Consider the following 22,758-nt stretch of genomic DNA (forward strand, 5'->3'; position numbering starts at 1 on the left):
TATCTATAAGAATTTCTCTCTGAATTCAGCCAAAGGAGTTATAGAAAATAAGCATGCAAATCTGGAAATTGCCAAAAGCATTTTAAAAAAGTCTTACTTTCACACTGCTTGAGAACTCACAACTATTTTCAAATGTCAGGATACTACTAGTGGTAACAGCTCTAGTAAAACCTCACTGTTGTTTCATTTTGCCACTCAGCAGGCAGTAGGCAAACACGGGGGCTCCAGAAACTCACACCCACCTACTCAGTTTCCACGTTCAGCATATCACACATGAATAAGAAAACAGTGCCATATTATTTTGCCCAACCTAGCTTCATAATTTTATCATATTTCAATTTATTTAGGCTCCCTGTTAACATTATTCATTTTCCCTTATATATAATACAGGCCTTAGGGATGAGAATAGCATGTGACTAGAAATCTGAATCACTCTTTATTAAACCCTACCTAACAAATTAAAATAAAAAATCTGATCCAACTTAAGCATATGATTTACATTTAGAATAAGAAGTTTGAAATTATTATTTTAACAACCAATTCAGAAGGAAAATTGAATATTTTGATACCTATACCTGTGGTATCCTATCAGACATAAGCTTACAACAGAAAGCATTTAATGCTTCTATTAGGAATATTCAGGCACATCTTCATTAGTGACCTTGTTTCAGCTTTGGAAGAAGATACATGGTGGCCATTCTAGCAGAATGCCATTTGAGGAGAGCAAGGCTTTATAGTATTTAAAAGGAAAACATAGTTTGCCCTCAGGATTAGCCTTAGTCAGTTTAGCAAAATTAAAGCCATTTTTCCTTAGGGATCTTTAAATTGGGCTGTTCTTATGGCAGGTACAGAGAAATTCTCTCCCCTTTATAAAAAGATAGGTGTAAAAGTACAATTTGAACCAGATCCTTAACTAACACAAGTCAGTGATCTGATATATCAAAACTAGATTGGGATGAAATGATCACTGCTCCTTTTCAACCCTGCTGCCCAAGGTCATTTGGAGCTATTCCAGGTTTCACTTCCAAAAATTTAGCAAATTAATTTTAAAAGTCAGTTGTACACTATCACCACAGCAAAATATACTTTTGTGAAATTTAACTACAAAGTAGGCAGAATTAAGTATTTGTACAAGACAAATACCACATGCTTCTTTTTGTACAAAAATAAGCAGATTTTAATGTATTGTTTCATTCTAAAAGAGCAGCAAGTAAAAGAACAGGCTGCTTAGGGAAGTTATATAGAATCTCCTTTATTGGAGGTTCTCTGGAAGAGACTGGACATGTTTGTCTGAGATATTTTAGTAACAGCAAATCCTGTATTTGTGCAGGGTGGTAGGACTAGATGAACCTGACATAAGAACATAAATAATGCCATGTACTGGGTCAGACCATAGGTCCATCTAGTCAGTATCCTTTTGCACACAAGAGAAAGTATTACATGCTGCATAAAAAAGAATGTCCTTTTCTTAGTTTTAAACCTCCTACCTAATAGTTTCATTTTATGTCCCCTAGTTCAAATATTTTTAGGGCTCATAGATAATAAATCTTTAGTTACTTTCTCTGTTTTGTAACATCAATGCTTTGTAAACCCTCCCAAACATCTCTTTTTCCTAAGCTGAAAAGTCCTAGCTTCAGTAGTCTCTTCCCATGTGGAAGTGCCTCTGTCATTCTTGTGGCCCTTCTCCATACCTTTTCTAGCTCTTCTATCACCTTTTTGATGTGTGGCAATCAAACTGCTCAAAACCTTCAGGCTCCTGCTGACCCTACAATTCTATAACCTCCCCCAGAATCCTTGTTTTTAGGACATATATTCTTCTTCCCCCTTTCTTATCCAATTATCCTTCATAATAATGAAGGTATTAACTCATATAACAAATTAAATAAAAGGTAATAAAATTGCTATCCACAGTTCACACTTTTTGTTTGGAGAGGTAAGTCCTCCAAACCATCTTTAAAATACATTTTAATCTCACATTTTAAATATTATTACTGAAATTAAATTAAGAATAAGAATTAGCTGGATATTAAATTTTGTAAGCTTCCTAGCAATCTAATAAACTGTTGGATCTGTATTCGATCCCTTATCCATATTTTCAGAACCAACTTTCTGATTTTAGTATGAGAAACAAAGAAAGTATTTTGTATTCTCATAGTTAAAAATATATAATGTCTTTGATCATTAATTAATTTAAGGTGGGCAGGAAATGAGAGAAGCAGAAAACATAGCATTAGGCAATTCTCTCGTAATCAGAAACAATTTGTTACATCTAGGATAAGTCATTTTAGAAAAGAATTGGAAATATATATTTAAATATTTACAAATATCTAGTACATTTTGTAGATCTAAATCTAATATTTTCATTTTTCCCAGATGCACTATAAAATCTGTTTTCTATTACAAGAAGATATAAATGTTTTTATGTTGATACTAACAGAAGAAGGATATTTATCAAATGATTATAAAATGCTGTGTGAAAATCCTGGTACCTCTGAAGTTAAAGGGAGTTTTTTTGTTGACTTCAAGTGGACCAGCATGTCACTATGAACGTTTGCTAACTGTCCTGACCAATGTTGATATCTGGTGGAACAGATCAGATCACTGCAGAGAATTTTAAAATTACAATACAGTTAAACTAAAATGCTCTCTCATATCCCTGTCCCTAAGTACTGAAGGCAATGGTCAGCAATGCAAATTAGTAACAGTTTAATAGTATGTAATGGTTTTCTCTGCCCGTGGACAGACATTGATTTGTACCAGTAAGAATTTCTCTGAATTTCTTTTTGATAGAAAAATATCCTTGGAGTAGGACCATATGAACAGGTGAGCTCTTCAGCCAAGAGGCAGTTGAGGTCATCCTCACCTTTAGGAATCCCAGTACTTGAGAGCCTGTCCTCTTCCCTGCCTGGAAAGGGGACAAACTGTCAAGAGGTAGCCCCCAGGGCTTTTAAATCATTTTTTTTTGCTCAGCCAGGCAGCACACACGAAATTATAATCCCTGGGACTGGAAACAGGGGTGTGGAGAGCTTTCCCTGCCTCAGTTCCTAGCCCTAGGGGCTTTCAGTGCCGCCCATGGTGCCCAGCCAGGTGGAACTTGCAAAGAATTCAGAGTTAGCAGCCGCAGGGAAGACAACTCTCCCTGTCCTGGTTCCCAGATCAGGGGGCTTTAAATGCCACCTACACTGCCCAGCTGGGCAGAATAGGAGTTTTCAAAGCCCATAGAGCTTTAAAACCTCAAGAACACCTGAAAGTTCTTTCTCTGGGAAGGGGCACATTTGCCCCAGGAGAAATTTAATGAACCCATGTACACTTGTCACTTCTACTGGAAGAGCAGTGATTCTCCCAGTAGAAATGTAACCTCTGTTGATGTAGCAAGGAGTTCCTGCTAGTTAGAAACCCAGATAATGTTTTATATCCAAATACAGCAACATGTTTAAGTATGTCATTCTCTATTATTCCCTCTTAATTTCCAATCTAGGATTTTTTATTATTAGCCCATAGTGTGACATATAGCATTAGAAGAAGTAAACAGTCCCTCTGAGAAAGTATGAATTACTGCTAATACTGATATTGTTTGGCATTCACTATGGCAACCTATTCATCTTCCTCATTTTTAAAAGAAAAATATGGCTTGTTCCGTGAGAGCCCTGGCCTTGGCACATGCTGTTGCTACTCTCTTATGCTTTGGATTAAGTCAGTAAATCAATTAGGGGATGAGATTTAAAATTCAGGGACAAAGAAAACCAAAAGCACTGCTAGTAGGTCAAGGAACACATTTTGTTGTCATCCCCTGCAGTCTTTAGACAGCTGAGGGAGGGTTGCAAGTTACAGTCATACTTGCATGCCACAGTATGTTGCACTACTATATATGCAAGGAGAATGTGAAGTGACTAAATGTAATACAAAGTGAATACTGGAAATCTTCCCTGAAACAACCTGTAATATAGTCTGTACAGAAGATCATGCATGGCACTTTAGAAACAGATATGTACAATCTGATATTGTTGTTATAGTTTAACAGCCAAATTAGAATACAATAAAATCTGCTATATACTGGCTTTGTTGAAGTGAAATTCAAGACATAGAGCACCCTCAAATCCTATTGATTTCAGCAGCTTGCAAGATTAAACATATAGTTTAATAATAATAATAATATAGTTTGCTTAAACACAAGGGAACTCTGCTGTCTTGACCCCATTAGAATACAGCAGCTCACATTCATTAGATTAAATTTAAATAAATGTTCTTTTCAAAGGAGATTGTCACGTTTCCCCTCCTCTTCTACTTCATCAGTTTGAACTTGCATGTTGCTGAAATTGGAGTTGTAAGCATTCAGCACCTCTTGAAACTACACAGCACTTTACAGAAATGGGCTTTATGTGTACATAGAAGAAGAAAATCCATTACAATCCATGTCTTGCTATTGTTAGTTTCAACAGGAAATTATGAGTGTCTGGTCCGGTTTTGTTTCCAGTGAATAGTGAAGATAATGTACAAGATACAGTCTGCTAGAAGTAGAGATAAGACTTTTCAGAATGTTGTAAGGTTATCTGAAAACCTAGGAGCTAAAGCAAAGGGGATATTTTGTTACATAGACTCTTCCATCATAGCAGAGTTCTCAGTAGACTAAGTAGGAATCAGCCGTGGATGCCAATTTTGAGGGGCCACAAGTATGGCCCCTCCCACTGCCTCTGCCAAGGGCACAGAAGCTGCTTGTTATAACTCAGAGAACTCCACATACAGTGAAGTTTCAAGGTAAGTGGGGAAAATAGGCTCCACCTTGTACAAAACAATACAAGTAGGAGGCTGTGCCCTTTAAAACAGTGTTTGCCCAGAATAAAATTTTATCAGCAGGTGAACCAGAAAGGACAAAAGTATAGAAGTTTATAGCTGTCTTCTGAAGTTTCCATGAATTACCTATCACACCAAAGCACAAATACCCATCCTTTGGAACCAGGCATGCCCTCACTTCTCCCTGGATTACTGTTTTCTCCCATGACTATGTCTCTGTAGAAAAGTAAAAATATACAAACAGTATAAACATATAGGCTAGGGATAGACATTACACAAACTGGTTTAAGTGATCAGAAACTGGTTTAAACCTGTGACAGAACAGATGTTCAGTGCACATAAACTGGTTTGAGATAAACCTGAATGCAGTAACAGACTTAACTGATTTGGCTCAAACCAGCTTATGCAATGCCTGTCCCAAACCCCTTGTTGGTTTAAGGTAAACCAGACTCCCCAGCATCCCGGCATACCGTCTGGGCTGGGCGGGGCTCTCAGCTCCATGGCAGGGCTGGCCCCTCCCCTCTGCTCCCTGGTTGCAGCTCTGGCAGAGACTGCAGGCTGCTGCCATCCACCTTCCCAACACACGCCTTGCTAAGCAGAAATTCCCCCCTCCCCTCTGCTCCATCACTGGAGCTCCAATAGAGACTGCAGGCATCTGCCTGGCTTCTCCTTCCTAAGCAGCCTGGCTTCTCCTTCCCCCCACCCCTCTGCCTTGCACCTCTCAGCATTAGCTAACAAACAACAAAAGCAGAAAGGTTTTTTGGAGCTAATCAACAGGTAGCTGGTAATGTTCTTCCTTGGAAAAGCTGTTTAAGAAGAGCTTGAACTAATGGAGAGAGGCTTTGTTTTCTTAATGGGTTGATAAACACTGAGTAAAGGGTGATAAACATTTCCTGCTGGGCTGCTGGGGTGGGTGAGGGAATATCCTGCCCAGGCCTGGCCACACCCCGCCTCAGCTCAGCACTGGAAGGGAAGGGAAGGGAAGGATGTTCTAGCACCCCCCATCTTCTAGCCTGAGCCACCACAGGAATGTTTTCAGTCCAGAGGGAATGTCTGTACAGTTACAAACTGGTTCAGCCTGGCCAGGTTAAACTAACTTGCAAAGATTGACTCAATTCAGGCTCAGGCTTTTTGAATATCTGTCCCTAGCCATAAAGAATATTTCAGGCATATACCAAACCAAGCCCTTCCACAGATCTCTGACAACAGACCATGAACCTGGCCTGCAGTATCCTAAACTAATTATATATAAACAGAGTTCTTTAGTTGAATTGAACTGTGTTGAAATAAATTCAGCAAAAATATACACATATAACAGCTTAGTGTTTATGACTGAATTTTATTTTTACCAAAAAAAAAAAAATTAGTGTGAAATGTAATATTCTGCAAAATCTTAAAAACTCTTTAAAAAAATCTTAAAATCTTAAATGCTCAAGATTACTTACCTGAGGGAGATGACATATTTGAGACTATTCATAAAAGCAAGGTTATGCCAGCCATATACTGGCAGGCAATGGAGCTGAATATATAAAAGTAACAGCACAACATACATAACATATAATTTTTAACTAAAACATTACAAAGGTAAATCCATGTAGTAATACTGTTTCCTTTAATTGCCTTCACACTAAAGAAAACTCATTTCCACATGCATTTTGTTTAATATAATCTTTCTGAAATACTAAATACTGAAACTGTAGAAAACAAAAAGAATATTTCAACTTTCTGAAACTGATATTTAAAACATATGCAAACAGTGGCCATACATTTGGTTATGTTTGCAATATAAACAAACTAGTTCATTCACACACACAGAAATTATTAACTAAATGCCCCACTGGAGAGGTAGGCAATCCATCCTTCCTCATCTCTTTAGGGGAGGGAAGTATTTACTCATACAGATCCAGATGATTAATCAAAGTCCATCCAAAGTCCAATAGAAGTCCAGGGCAGCTTTCCTCAAATGGGGAACAAAACCCCAGAAACAAATGTCCTCAATGGATTCTTTCCTGAAGCACATGAAAATTTATAACTACACATGATAACTATTTCAAACTGCCTGGGAAAATATTTGCTATATTTGTATACTTGTATCCCATGCTATTTATAAGGTAATTATTGCAGAGCAATGGCACTGTTAAAAAAACAGTACAAATCTAAACACTGAAAACATTAATCAGGTCTGAAATAAAAGTAAATCTAATATCCTAGAGGATAGGTGTTTCTATTACCAACAAAAAGAACTGATTTCATGCTAAGATTGGGGAGGATGGGAATAGCAGGTTAAAAAAATAATTTAAAAAGTGTTAAGAATAAATCAATCAAAAGTAACAGGGTTTGCCCTACTAAAGAACTAACATAATAACTTGCAACAGAGAATATATTAAAAAAGGAGGTCACTGAATCATTAATTGTTTAACAAAGATTGAAACACTGGAGAAGTTCCAAAGGCCTAGAACAATGTTAGCATGGTGCCAATATTTTAAAAGGGCATGTGGGATGACCCAGTCAACTATAGGTTGGTTAGCTTGACATTGAACCCAAACAAAGTTATGGAAAGGCTGATATGGGTTAAAAAAAAAAAAGATGGTAATATAATTAATGCCAATTGGCTTAATTCTATGACAGCATATTTATAACAGCATATTGTCAAAGAATCTATCAGTTTTTTAAGAAGATGCAAGCTTGATCGATAAAAAAAAATTGGATTTGTTCTGTAAGCCTTTAAATAAGTTTCGTTTTCCAGATATACATTCTTCATAGGAAATATTCCACTTCAAACAGAAAGGTTGAATTCCTGGGGAGTGTGTTTGGATATGCACCTCTATATGAATATACTCCAAAATCACTTTTACTTGGTTCTCTTTTACTTACTACTAATTCAGTCACCCAGAGAGAGAAGAATAGTGATCTGGTACTTGTGGCACTAGTCTGACTCTCTGGAGATCTAGGGGCACATCAGAGATTCATTTTCTCTCAGGAGAATGCTGCTGTCTCAGGAGAAACCAAAAATGTACAGATGTTCAGGGTGGGCTTTTCTCTCAGAGAAAAAATGCCCACTCTGGGAGAAAAATAACTTGGGAACAATGACAATTAAATCACCCTTCAAAGAGTTTCTTGAGGGAGGGAGAATGTCTGTACATGTTCTCTTCTGAGAAAAGCCATGGTCATCCAGCATCCCAGGGTGCTTTGCTCCCACTCCTCACTCTCCCACTGAAGACATTGTGTTGCTTGGGCTGGACTATACTACTCCAGCCAAGTAAGGAGCAGAACATTCCCACTTCACAACCCCACGTTGTGTTGCAGGAAAATACAGGTCGACTTTGAGCAGCCTGGGTCAGCCAATCAGGGCTACCCCATACACTGCTACCATCTGTCACCAGGCAGACTAAGGGAGCCTGCAGAGCAGCTGAGATATGTGCACAGGCCACCCTGGCTGCATAGCATCAGCACTGCAAGTTCTTCAGCATTTGAATGTCTGTTCAGATGTCTCTGGGTAAGTTTTTCTACCAGGAGAAAAAACCCAGGAGAATTCTCCTAGGTCATTTAAATGCAAGTATGCAACTTAGTTTCAGTTCCCTGCTCTACCACAAACTGTCTGACATTGGGCAAGTCACATAGACCCAAGCACACAAAAGAAATTACATGGAACGTAGGTACCTAAATCCAAATGTATATCAAAACCTGGGTTTAAGTTTTACGCTGGTAAAGTTCTGCAAGCATCTCAGGTTCTGCTTCTGAACACCTCAAGCACCTCAATCTTCTAAACAGGAATATAGGACTGGATGAAATTTGTGTCATCAAGTCCAGTCATGTTGCTATTGCAGGGACCCAAATCATAACATTCTTTCAATCCTGGGGTCAGTGCTAAGCAGCTTGGTTATTATCTAACATCTAAGACCCATTGGGAGCCACAAACAAGGTATTTCACTTGCAGGGTTGGATTCAATAGGCATGCAGAGAACATGCTTAACACACACCTATAGATCAGGCTCCACAGAAAACACAGGAATGGCTGCTGCTTTTGTTAAAAATCATGACTGTGGCAGGACACAGTTTGTGCCTGCCACTTCAAGGGCCTGGAACTGGCAGCTGCCAGGTGTCTGATGAGGGCAGCCATTTTGAATCTGGGGCTGCCCATATAAACAGGGCAGTCTGGCTGCCAGGCAACAACATTGCCTGGCTGGATGGCTGCTGGTATCATCTGGAGGTAAGGGCAGGAACTGTAGGGGATGGCTAGGAGGCTCCTGGTCCTGGGCATGACCTAAAACTGCACCCTGCCAGGAGTGGGTGGCCTGGTGGGGCTCCCAGTGGTGCAGGAGCCCCCAGGAAATGCCAGGCCAGTTACCACCCCAGTGAAAGGTGGGTAAGGGTGCCTTAACCCGTATCCCCCACAACCCGGTGGGTTACCCCTTCATAGGGTCTAGAGGGTGGACCCCTGGAGAGAGAGAAAAGGCCATAGACTCACTCCTGTCTGGACTTCCCCTAACTGGTCAATGCCTGGGCCAGGACTGGAAGGGTCAAAGGGCCAGGGGCCCACCACGAGGAACGCCCAAGAGCTGTGTGCCTGGGGTTCTGACTGGCCTGGAGATGGGCCAGGGCTAGTGAGCTGAAGGTCCCAGGGGACCACACCCAAAGGGGAAGTGGTTCAGGGAACTATGCTGCCTAGTATGAAGGCGGATGAGACCACCTGTGGAGGGGAATCCAGGCCGGGTTCAATTAGTAGGATTCTGGGGCCCAGTGTGGGACCAGTGATGATGATAACATCTAGATGCCATCAGTGAGTCTTGGGCTGCGGTGTAGGGGAAGAATGGAGCTGCAGATAGTGCCCCCGGGCATCGGGGCAGGAAGTGGGCAGCCTCCCACTTAATTACATCATTAAACTAATTAACAACAAGTCGTGGTGGGCGAGAAGGTGGGCGGTTAGCCCAGAAACTGGCGGGTGAGCCACAGTTAAATCGGCCCCCAGAAGACCCCGTGTTACAATGACCAAAGGTGAAGGAGCTTTTTACTCAGTAGCATAATGGTCATAGCAATGAACTGAGATGTGGAAGACCCAGTTTCAGTTTTCTCCTCTGCCTGAGGGATTTAAAACCCAAATTTCCCACAACCCCCAGGATTGTGCCTTACTAGCTATTAGGTTAATGGCTCTTTTACAGTGGAAATGGAGAGGAAACATCTAATGAAGCTGTTCCACTATCTGGAAAGAGGATCATGAGGCCAAAAAGGAGAAAGCATGAACATGACCTTCTAGACTAGTGGTTAAGTCAGTCACCTGGGGGAATAAGGGACCAAGGGTCTGCTGCTTGCTTTAAGGCCTTTTTACATAATGTATGTTAAATAGTCATATTCATAAGAATACTTGGAAGGGAACCATAATCACGTAGATTCTCTCTCTTTCTCTATCTGTCTGTGTCCAAATTAATCTTTGTTCTTTTCTGTGCTGTAAAACTGCTTTAGCAGGAGGGTAAAGAGTGCTCCCACCCCAGAATAGCCCAAATAGCTATTTTAGGCTGATTGCTGTAGGGGACCACAACCAAAATTGTAAATGAAAAGAGTAAACCCTGCTCTTTAGTTTGAAAGAAATAACTTAGATGCTTAACTCATGTAGAGATTCAAAACTGCAAATCCCTACTACATATAGGCACCCAGGATTCAGAGGAGTACAGGTTTAAAATACACCCCTTTCTTCTGAAGTTCCTATTGGCTACCATAAGAGGATCCCCACTCAGTGCACTGGGTCTCTTGGATTGCATTTGTGTGGTGCCCATGCACTGTACAGGAAGCTAAGGAACCTAATGCAGTGCCATGGATTCTTTTCTTGGACCATGCACCCAAAATCTTTTGTGGATCTAGCCTTTGGTTATGTCTGTATGGCTTCCCTCCTGACCCTGGGTCCACTGCCAACAAAGCAAACCTTGCCCACTTCCTTCTGTGGTTCACCAGCAACCAGGAATGAAGCAGAGTAGAAACATTAGAAGCAGCTCCAGGTGGGCCTCACCACCCTTCCTTACTATTGCCATCAGACTCTCTTGAGACAGAGGGGTACACACTGCGGGCTGCTCTCTGCCATTGGCTCTGCCTAAGTACCAGAATCTCATGTGCTAGAGTTGAAGTGTGGGTGGAGTGGACAGGGTCAGGAGAAAGGCTATAGGCTAAGAGAAAAATACTTTTAGTCACTATATGACTTAGTTCCCAGCTTGTCCATACCTTAGAGGAGTGTGGACAGAAATGCATTCACACTGTGAGGTGTTAAGTTAAGCAGTGGGGACAGTCATTTCAGTACCATTATTTCATACCAATAATGGAATCTTTCTTACACCCACTTTCTGAGGAATGCCTTTTCTTTTGAAAAAAATAACATAGCTCAAAAAGCAATTTACAAACTTAAATGAATACTCTTCATACAATGCTTTGAGACCCATGAGGGAAATGCACGATATAAATTTTAAAAATATTTTAAGATATTTTATCAGTGACAACAACCACTTGTTAAAGAAATAACCATGCACCATACTGCAACTGCATGTATAATTATGGTAAACAAGCTATGGTCATTAACATGCACATATACAGTGTCCGTGTACACAACTATATAACATATATGCAGAAATTATGCATACACAATTCCAAAAATATATTCCTGAAAGTCTGATAACGCTACTGGTAGTCAGTGTATTTATATTTTATTATTAGGCATTGTTTATCCTTTAAAAAGAACAGTATTAACAATTAGATGTACGTTATGAACCATAAACCTGATTTATAGTGAAACTGCAGTTGTCTCTACAACCCAGCGGCCAGTGAATCAACTATATAGTTACAGGATTTTTTTTAACAGTATATTAATGACAAAACTAGGGACTTAAACAACTGCCTCTGGCATCAGTGATTCGAACACAGTTGTGTTTCACTTTTTAACGGCCAAATTAATTCCACATGAAGAGAAATGTATTGACTCCTTTTTTTTTTTTTTTTAAACCCTGCAGACGTCTTGCAGGAAATGGTTTGACATACATTCCCAAGGGAGCATTTGCTGGCCTTTTCAGTCTTAAAGTGCTGTAAGTAAACTGTGTGTTGTTTGATATGTTTCTGATTTCCTAAAGCTCCAGGGAGCTAATTAATAAGTAAAATTGCTCAAGTTAAGTAAGCTATAGCTATATTCTTGTTCAGTTACATTTGGGGATGAAGTTACTTATTAACATTTTCATTTCTTCGCTTTATTAGATGAAAAATGTCCTAAAAAACAAAAGTTAAAAACAAAAATGCTAGTCTAAAAAAATTTACTCCTCAGCTAGCTGTCAGCCATACAACATCAAAGACAAAAATTGAGTTAGTTAGCAGGTTCTTTACCTATCCACAAAAGTTCTGAATTCAAGTCTAAAAACTTTAATGACTTTTAATAGTGACATAAAATGGAAGATAATTTTTTTGCCTTTTAGAGTAATAGGTTGGGTTGTTTCATTTCTGTAAACAAGGCATAATTTAAGTACAGTTCTCATTTCAGAAATAAAGCTTGTTTCTATATTAAAGTAATCACCACAGGATAAGCTTTAAGTCTATCAAGAAAACAGCTAAAGGATATTTTCAGCCATTTTTGTGCTTCCTTATGACTTGAAATATGTTCATTTAAGAATATTCCTATTTCTAGCTAATAATGCTGCATCTATAGTCATAGTTGCAAATATTACAAAGTTTGTTTAAATTACTGGGAGTCTGCTCACACAAAAAAGAAGTTGCATTACTTTGGTTTTATAAAAGTCTTGTCTTTCTCCATTCCAAAGTGATGCATCAAAGGCAAAACAATCACATGATGAATATAAACAGGAGTTTTCTTCAGGTGATCACTATTGCTGGTGCAGATGGAGATGCTTCCTCTGCAGCCTAGAGAAATCTATAGTATTTACTGAAGCAAAACTCCATTTCAGCAAAATCTTAAAGTACTTCTAGAGCAGGGGAAAATCCAATTGGCTATAGAAGCAGTTTCTTGAAGAAAGATGACAAATTACCCCACTGATTTTTATATTTTTACCTAAATGATAGGTGGGAAGCGACTTGTAGTAGCAGGGAGCAGTTTCCAAAGCACTTAAGGAAGTTAGCAGCACAAGTCTCATTGAAAGCTAATGGGATATATACTCTAACTACCTCAAGGGCTTGTGAAAAATTTCACCCTTTTCTAATGTGCTGCCATTTATATAGTGATAATTGTTTGCCTTGGAAGCACTAATCCACTAATGAAAATCACAAAGAATGCAGATTTTAAAGGTAATAATAATGTAGTAATTTTTTTAGATAATCTCTGTAGATGTTTGATATGCTCAGAATCTTTCAGAAAGGCCCGTGCAGTTTTATGCCTGGGATTTCGTAAGTGTCAGAAAACCTAATTTGCCAACAATCTGTAATATAAAATAATTTTCTATACTCATATTGTTTCTGTTTTTTTGTTACTCTGAACATAGAATGCTTCAGAACAATCAGTTAAGTCAGGTTCCCACTGAAGCACTCCAGAATTTGCGCAGTCTGCAGTCTCTGTAAGTATACTTGATACACCAGATTATACCATAGTGTTTACATAACACCAATTTATAGGCTAATGTTATAATCAAATAATGTACTTGACCAGCTTTTTCTTCCCAATTCTCTTTGGATTCATTTTTAAATTATAGCATTATGTTAACTGGTTATGTAAGACAAAGGATTCTTCATTGGAAACTGGCATCTGCCTTGCTGTGCTATAAAATTGGTTCAAGGTCTGAGCAAACAGTCACTGCATGGTAACACTCACTGTCTGCTGGAGTATTATTTGTTTTCATGATCAATGCTGATCTTTCCCATTGTTCATATTTCCTGAAAAGCACAGAATAGATTTTGTAAAATAATCCTAAATTATGTCATTGTCTTAGAATACTGAAACTAATCTATTCATAAAGCAAGACACCATTGGAAAAAAATTAATTCTGTTTTTTGTAATATGCCTAAGTTATCCAAAGTAGATAGGTCCCCTCATTATATGACTTTAACTTTGTCTACAAGCTTCAGTTTTATCAGAATTGCTGCCAAGGTTCAACAATCAAAGGTTACCTCTGGCTGGCTTCTTTGTGGCATTTATGAAATTATTGATAGTTTTAATTCAGTTCCTAACAGACAAAAAAGAAAGGATAGTTTTGTGATTACTTGTCTTACATTTGAGTAAGTACAGAACAGGGGCAGCAGTGTCTGTATCTCATACTCTAATTTGATCTCAAGTCAGCATCTGAGTTGAAGCCACAGCCTCTATTCCCTGCCAATACCCTTAAGCCTCTATTCTTCCCCGCCCCCCCAACACACCCCTTTTCTTCCTACTGCTGCTTGCCTTGGAGCATATGCTACCTTCAGCTCCCTCCAGCCACATAGCAGTGGCAACAGCTATTTCTGTTCCAGCTCCAGGGCCAGGGCCAGGGCCAAAGCTGCCACAACAGCTGCTGTGTGGCTGGGTGGGGGCCAGAAGCAGCACATGTTCTATGTCCCTGCCCAGAGAGGGGTCCCCAGCAGGAGTTGGAGCTTCAAAGGGAAAGCAAGTGGTGGGGTGGGAGCAGGGGGAGGCCAGGGGAAACACAGAGGCAGGTGGGAGGGGAGAAGTGATGGGGGTGGGGACAGGTGCCCAAAGGTGCAGGTACTACAGGGAGAAGCAGGCATTAGGAGGTGCATGCACAGGAGGGCCAGAAAGCAGGCGGCACAGGCACCACAGGGTCAGGTGTGGGGTATGCAGGCACAGGGGGGCAGGCAGCCAGCGGGGCAAGTGTTGTTGGGGACAGGTGACAAGGGGCAAGAGTCAAGCCACTTGATTCTCCTGCTGCCTTCCCTACCAGTACCTGCCCCCCTGCTGCTGTTTACCCCACTGCAGCAGTGGGGGAAGAATGAATTTTAGGCAGCCTTCCAAAAATTAGATTTTAGACATGGAAAATTATAACAAAATTATAAATTTTCCAAGTCTAGAATCTAATTATTGAGGGGGAGGTCATCTTAAATTCCAAGTCTAGATTTGGGTAAACATGGTAATACATGAGTAAAATTAAATGGGAAGAGAAGCAATTTATAAATTAGAATATGGGGAAGAAACAGGGATTAAATGTTCAGAAGTATCCTCTCATTTTGGGTGACTAGATTATATGGGAAACCCAACATTAGTGAGCATGGGAAAATTTTGCCTGGCACTTTTCTGTGCTTCAGTTTGCCAGCCTACAGAATGGGAGCACGTGCACCCCCTGAGAGTGCTGGTGCACCCTGTGTCAGGCCACATTTCCTGTTTAGGTGACAGGCAGGGCAGAAGGGGGGCAGGCGGCCGCTTTGTGGTTAATGAGATCGCCCATGGGGGGACTGCCTCCCTGGCCAGCATGATCAGCCACCAGGGGATTCCCCCCCAGTCAGTGAGATTGGCCACCGGGGACTCCCCTCCCCCGTCAGCACAGTTGCCCGCCAGGGGACCCCTCCCCCTGGTCACTGACTCAAGAGGCACCAGTCACCCATGGTTTCACCCATGCAAGTGAAAGAGCACTGAGGAAGTGGTATAGACAGCCAATACAGTGAGTATGATGGAGATGTGTATGCTGCACCTCACCATGTAGTACCTATTCTTTGTATAAATGGAGGGCACGAGGTTGGTTAATTTAACATCTCTTGCATACACTAAATTTAAAGAAAACAATCTACTGAAATTTATTGCAGTGATATCAAACGTAACAGGACATCTATTTGTAACTCCCATCTATATATACACACACTCAGGCTAACCAGATTCTTGTGTCTGTCTGATGCAATATTTACTTTCTGTGTTGACAAAAGTTAATTAAAAGACTGTGGGTAAAACAGTCTTAAGATTAGTTATCTAATAATTGGTACTACATTCAGTGTCCTTTCTCTTTATTGACCAGGCGCAGACTAAAATATCTCAGGCATATGCTTTTGAGGTTACAGTTCTTTCCTTTGATCTCTGTAAAAGTCATGAGAAAATTCTGGTATAGTAACCAGAATTGGTTTCCTCCCTCCACTAAACACACAAAAACAATCTTGCTAAGATCTCATTATTCTATATGTATTCTGGACCAAAACATGATAAGTTGATGAAACAAGGGTTTCTTTGTTGCTCTGAGAGAGACTGTTGCATTTTCAGCAGTTTCTAAATAAAATGACAGTATCTCTCATTCTTTCTTGCAAATTTCTTTTCCTAAAGTAGGGAAGAAGAAGCTGAAGAAGAAAACCCTAGGGTTATGTTGTCTGTGTAAAAGCCTGGTATCTGGTGACAGAATTAAAATAGAGAAAGAAAGGCAGTGGCCAGTAAGAACTTTAAACAGCTGCATAGCAGACAGAAGATGGAATGATAAGGACTTATACAGAAAAGCTACTATCTTCTGAAAGAGGATCATTGGCAATAGTGAACTCTTTGAGGAAAAGAAAACCATGATTCTTTTGTTTGCTGAAACGGGGTTGTGCCTGTCAGATAAAGGTGTGCAGAGATTCAGTTTCTTGTTTCATACAGTCTAGTAATTTTCTGCTCACAAGGTGACTCTTGCTTTGATTTCTAATTTACAATAAGAATTTCTGTTTGAAAGCCTTGAAATAACAGGAGTCTTTCAAAGGAGTACTTAAAAAGGTTAAAAGCTCTTAGAAATCTTTTACCAAAGCAAAGTTTTCTTTAAGATAGCAAGGCTCAGTATTTATTTATGGTTAACTTTATAGTCTGGCTCAATTTGTGAGAGCCTTATTAACTCTTTGCTTAAGCTAAAACATTTACAAATCACTGAAGGTTACTTCTAAGTCCCTCTTTTTATCCTTATAGGGTGCATCCAGACGTGTGTGAACATTTAGTTCCCCAGGGACAACTAGCAGCAGCACACCTTGTGCTGCAGCTATTTGTCCCTGGGAGTTGCCCCAGGTAGAGTAGGGGAGGTTGGGCCCAGCACTGTCCTGGCCCCAGCAGCCTTACCTGGGGTCCTGGGGCTGCAGCTGGAGTGATTCTGCTGCGCAGAGTGCAGCTCTGGGCGGCCTGGCTCCAGTTTTCAGCAGCAAGCTCTGCCTGAGCGTGTGTTGTTCCTGGGTTTTTTCCGTGTCTTTTTTTTTTTTACCCCTGGATATCCAGGAGTCAAAAAAACCAAAAACCCTGTGAAAAAAACCCCTAGTGCAGCACATGCTCCGGCAGCATGCCTTTGCAGTGCAGAGAACACCAGACTGTGCAGTATGTGGCACTGCAACCATGCTTGCAGCGCCACGTACTGCATGACCACGCTTGTCTGGAAGCACCCATAGGTATTACCACGTTCAGAAATGCCAGTCCAAGCTAGTTCTATTGCTATCTAAAAGGGATCTGTAAAAGATAATGCTATTCTACTGAATTAATTTTATTTTTTAAAATTACAGCTTTTTCCTGCTTGGTTGCATCATAGATTCATTCAGGTGCACTTATTTTATTTCTACATCCTATTTCTACATGCTGCATTCTATTTTCCCTCCCCATCCTCTAGTACAGAGGTTGTCCATGGGTTGTCAACTGGGGGTACTTGGAAAGCTCCCAGGGGATACGCAGCAGCAGCGCAAAGAAGCAGGGGGCACTCCGGGTTCTACTGCCAGCACTTCTGGTTTTGCCACTGTGCATGCAGGAGCCCCCACCCCGACTTGTCCATCACCCACTGAGGACTCCTTGCTTCTCCACCAGCCACCAGGGGTACACAAGCCAAAAGTTGAAAACCCCTGCTCTAGCAGCATAAGGGTATGTTTTAAACAGAAATAATGTACTGGACAGACAAAATTTTATTTCTTCTACCTTCTGATAATATTGGTCTTCCCTTGCTGTTCTTTCTATTCTGAACCACCTAGGTTGTCTTCCACAAATCCTCCATATTGTTCATGGCACATTATCTTTCACTAATCTCCCTCCTGAATAAAAGTCTTTGATTAAAAATAAGCAGATCATACTACATGCATGTTATAGTATGCTAAACTGATTTCAGTGTATTTTCAGTGGAGGACTACTGGATTCTGCCAAGCGGATTCCCGTGCCTAGGTAAAGTCAGTGATGCTCTCTACAAGCCTAGTAGTCAGACTGGACTTCTGACAGCTTTCAGGATCAGAGCCTAAACTGTGAATAACCCAAGCTAGCATTAAGGTTTTCCTATAATTCTGTGTAGGGCTATGCTTTTAGATTTGGCTCTAAATTAGCATTAGTTATTTTGAAATTTGAGACAAAAACTCACAAGACATACTGAAGGTCACCTTCTAATTGCTATGTTTTTAAATCAATCTTCTCCCGATCATAAATTATTTATTAAACCTGGAAAATAAGATTTTGTCATAAAGTGCACAAAAAGTTTCCACTTACCAAATGCTAAAATTTTCTCTATTTCTTTTTTCATCTTTAAAAACAAAATAATGGGGGGGGGGCTGAAAAATTCCCCAGACTCATTTGAAACAAATGGAGAAGGCTCATTATTTCTATAATTAAAGCTAAAAAAAAGAATGCTCTCCCTAAAACCCAGGATATTAAAATCCTCTCCAGTTTTACAAGACACTGTCTAGCTCTGCTATCAAATATGATGATATGCTAGTTCAGTTTAAGAAGCTCATAGAATTGAGTTAAATGATTATGAAGTTCTCATTGGGGGCATCTAGACAAGATACTTAATGCACATTGGACTAATTCTACTGCACATTAGTGCAGCTGGCCAAAACCATGTTAATGCGCAGTAGCTTTAATCCAGTGTACATTAAGCATCACACACAAAGCATTCATCTGAGCTAATGTGCAGTTGCGCTGATTACAGTGCATTAAGTTAGTACAGGTACTAAACTTAATGCGCTACAGTTACGGTGCATTAATGAACATGTAGACACACCATTGATATTGATACTGTTTCTGTATCATATGAGGAGTTTAAGGGAGCAGAGTGCTTTTATTCTGGAAATACTCAAGTGCTAAGGGAGTTACTTCCAAGTTCTACAGAACTGTGTCTTACAGCATCCCATAACTTTCCCTTGAAATCTAAAGTGAACAAAAAACAAGAACAATATGGAGTACTAAACCCAACAAAGTTTGGCATTTATACTGTTAAAGAAAATCTTCTCTCATCTGCCATGGTTACATTTGAAAAATGCATTATCATGGGACTGTCAAGACTACAGTATTGGTAGTAGAGTTTTCAGGTCACTTGAATGTTCTCTTCCTTACCTTATTCACCTTGTAGAAGTAAAAGATCTTAGTGTTTTGCATATTGCCCAGATCTCTGACTGCCATTTTTCCCCATCTGTCTTGATGTCAAGAAGGTATTTAAACAAGAGTTCAATGGACACGTATGTTCTACTATACCCAAGGCCTTTAGGTTTGTGTGTGTGAATGCTTTTCACCAATACAGTTACTATATAACAGCATGCTTTCTGCCTAGCCTTGTCTGACGGGCATTATTTCTCCAGATTAATAGTTGTTTCTCAATCAATTCTAAGTTTCCTGTAATTTTTCTTGATAACTTGATGCTCAACTTAATATAAAGTCTTTTGCTTCCCAGGAACAAGAATTTGTCAAAGTACATATGACATACCTGCAGCTAAAGTTAAAAAAAAATTGCACAATAAATAATATGATTTTTACCATACAACTGAGTTTGCAGCTCTCGTAATGCTAACTCTATCATAATAAAAAGAAAACTCTAACATTCCTAATGAAGCAACTTTTTTGCTATGCTTAAACTGGAAGTGTTTTAACGCGGAATACTGTGCTGGAAATGAAACTTTATGCTCTGTTTATCTTCATGTTTAGACACTGTGGTTAATAAGTAATATTAGCATTGTTCAGTCACATGGAAATTTCCAAGATCAATCGCATACCAAGCATGGCTTTCTTGCCTGTACCTCGCTGTTCATAATGGACATTAAAAAGCAAAGAATTGTATTTACAGAAATGTAGGCCACCTATCTCCTGCTTCTGTAAAAGGTAACTAAAGTTGTTTTCAATGGAAAAAGAGAAATATAAAAAGAATGCCTTACCCAGAGAGTTTGAGGTAAGAGGTACAGGAAAACAGAACAAACCTCTCTGTCTCTCTCTCTCTCTCTCTCTCTCTCTCTGTAGTTGGAATCAGGTTAGTAAGTGAACCAGACATGACAGGTGGTAGGTTATGAATTCCATAAAGGTTCATGTTGAATTTTGAAATAGAAAATGTCTCAGATAACTTTATTAAAATTATTTTTTGGAAACAATCTCTTTGGAAATGTCAGCTTCAAGCAGTTTTTTTGTGGTTTGATTGCTCCATTCTGAAAAGTCAAAATATTTTGTATATGAACATTACCTTGTAAAACGGTTGATTTTTGATGAAACCACATAAAAAAAAAAAAAAAAAAATCACACAAGGGAAAATGGTTCATGTAATAAAGTTTGGAGGTGATACAGTGATCCTAATTGTATGACAGTTAAACCTTTATTCTATATCATATCATCATGCATTCTGTCCCTACAATAACAAGTGAAACCTGCATAAGGAAATCTGCTTTCTTAAAAGCTGTATGGAAACACATTGTACAATTCCAGAGTGCAGGCCAAGTTGTATGTGCATGTATACAAAGTTGCCCTAGAGATTATCTTTGCCTTTTCCTCATCTTGCTGCACATCTATGCGGAACTGGCTCTCTTGCTATATTGGGACAGCCTGAAGTAAACTAACTTACACTGGACTACAGACAGCTATAGAGGATTGACACATCAAGATCACCAGAGTGCAGGACCATCCCAGCCAGCTCCCCTTCCTTTGCCACACTAGAAGCAGGGAGGAAGATAAGTTTAAGAATCCTTAAGATAAGTGTACGCCACCCATAAACTTGAATGATGTTCCCTAGACTTTAAGTAGTGGAAGGGTCAGGTTATTCTAGCAGTGCAATGCAGATAGGTTGCACTACATCAGGGATGCAGGCTCATGGATTGCAGTTTTGCTTCTCTGTATCAGAAGGCCAGCTCCATTAAGCAACTGGCTTTGGTTGATCTCTTGAGCAACCACATAAGACAGTTTTTGTTATGCATATATATCAAAATGTATACACTCTGTCTGCGACCCAATTTTATATCTGCAGGTGCCTCAAGAAATCATCCGAATTTCGCCTTTGGATAAGAGACATTACTGGGAAGAAACTCCCAAGAGATGCTAAGTGCTCTCTACCACACTAAGATGTTTAGTGGGGTAGGAAAAGTTTTGAGTCAAAGGCAAGACATGAAAAAGTGAGCTGAAGGGCTATATAATCATACATGTTCAGTGGCCCCAGCATCTAGCTACAGAGCACAGAAGGGGTATCCTGTTTAAGGAGGCATGATGAAAACTAGGATGCTAATTTATCTTTACTATATTCTCCCTGTTTGGGAGAGTATACACATACATTTTCTAGATTAGTCCAGATGTCCCTATTGCTTTAAACAGGCCTCATCCCAGTTCCTATAAACCCTTGCAAATAGTCATAAAAAAGACCCTTTGGCTAATTAATGTGGTAGAACTGATGAGGGTCACGTGTTACTTATTCCTTCACACACCAATCAGGCCTATTACAGGGCAAAAGGCTGTATTCACCACCTCAGATCTTCCAGTAAGTTTGCCCCAATTTGAGTTCTCAAGCCAGTTGCCCCACACAAGTAGAATCAAAATTACAAGGAGGGGGCAGAGAGTGTGGAAGGACAAAAGAAGGCTGTTTGGTTGAAATGACAAGAAGCGGGCGCTCTTTCTACCGGATACCTTTTGAAACTGACCATGCCACCATGCTCTTAACTTCTTTCCCTCTGCTACAAATATTCCATTATTTATTTGTTTTATCTGCCTCTTTCCAAGGGAGGAAATAAAGACCATTTTCTTTTCTGACACAGAGTCTATGTATTTTCCAACAAATACTGCCTTCTTGATCTTTAGGGGATTATAATTACTATCTTGTCTCAGACCCTGCATTTCCCAGTTGTGGGCCAAAAAACAGTAAAAGTTATTGATGGATTTAGTGTTTTACTCCTAAAGTATCATAGTCGGCCTTTTTACTTCATCCACTTTTAGAATTCAGTGAGATTGTTCTTCCTTATATAACTTGTAATGCATATGGTCCAAGCATTCATAGTATGTTACAAGCAACTATAGTAAATTACGTTCTGCATAGTTTACTACATGCATTTACTTTGAAAGGTTTGGACATTTTAAATGAGCTCATGATAAATTTCATGCTGGATGTCATTGTATATGCTGCCTATCAGGGGAGATCAAATAATTCTGTTTCCCTAAACTGGCTTTCTTTGGAATATAATAGAAGCTTTCAAAATGCCCAAATGTTGTTTGTATATTTTAAATTATAAATAAGGTAATGTTTCTGAGTTAATGGACTTATTTTAAAAGTGCCGAAACTTTGATCAACACTAGTGAAGCAATTGACTGAAAATTGTAATTTTGTTCAAGGCTTTCTACATCACTATAAAATATTTACATGCTGACAGGAAACATAACTACAACTGAAACACTTTATCATCTGCAGGTAGGAAATGGTACTCAGGAATTAAAGGAAAAAAAGATTAGATAACAAAGGAACATTTGTGGTAGTACTTTTTAAAAGCACTTGTAAGATGTGCAACTGGTAACATTCTCTACTGTACAAACCAGAGCGGCTTTTTGCTTTGCCATAAAGTTATCTAGCTATGAATCACAAGTAAATATGACTGTTCCTATATAAATATGTGCACTGTATGTTTTTAGATATGAGTGTGTGTGCGCACGCATGCGCGGACATGCGCATACTTATATATGCATATGCACAAAGCAAGGGAACAACTCTTAAATTAGGAAATTTATACTTGAAAGTAATCAAATCCTAAATTTGCTGTAAAATGCTGGAATAGTAAAATTGTGATTTTACTGAAATAAACCGAAGTATTGCCATTTCATCCATCGCTTCTCCAAATAAGCAATTGTGTTAAATCCAAAGCAAGTATTGCAGG

General features: G+C 39.5%; 1 protein-coding gene across 3 annotated transcripts in view; it reads left to right on the top strand.

Annotated features, from left to right (window-relative positions):
• LGR5 (leucine rich repeat containing G protein-coupled receptor 5) overlaps positions 1 to 22,758 on the top strand; it is a 131,179-nt gene that overhangs the window by 63,401 nt on the left and 45,020 nt on the right. For 2 of the 3 annotated variants that reach the window (XM_006273808.4, XM_059726088.1), the window contains exons 3-4: positions 11,781 to 11,852; positions 13,251 to 13,322. The exons of the other annotated variant lie outside the window; for it this stretch is intronic. In XM_006273808.4, coding sequence (XP_006273870.4) covers positions 11,781 to 11,852; positions 13,251 to 13,322 — 144 coding nt within the window. The remainder of the gene's footprint in view (positions 1 to 11,780; positions 11,853 to 13,250; positions 13,323 to 22,758) is intronic. 3 annotated transcript variants of the gene reach the window in all.

Source organism: Alligator mississippiensis, chromosome 4 (assembly GCF_030867095.1).
Source record: "Alligator mississippiensis isolate rAllMis1 chromosome 4, rAllMis1, whole genome shotgun sequence".
Classification (NCBI taxonomy): Eukaryota; Metazoa; Chordata; order Crocodylia; family Alligatoridae; genus Alligator; species Alligator mississippiensis.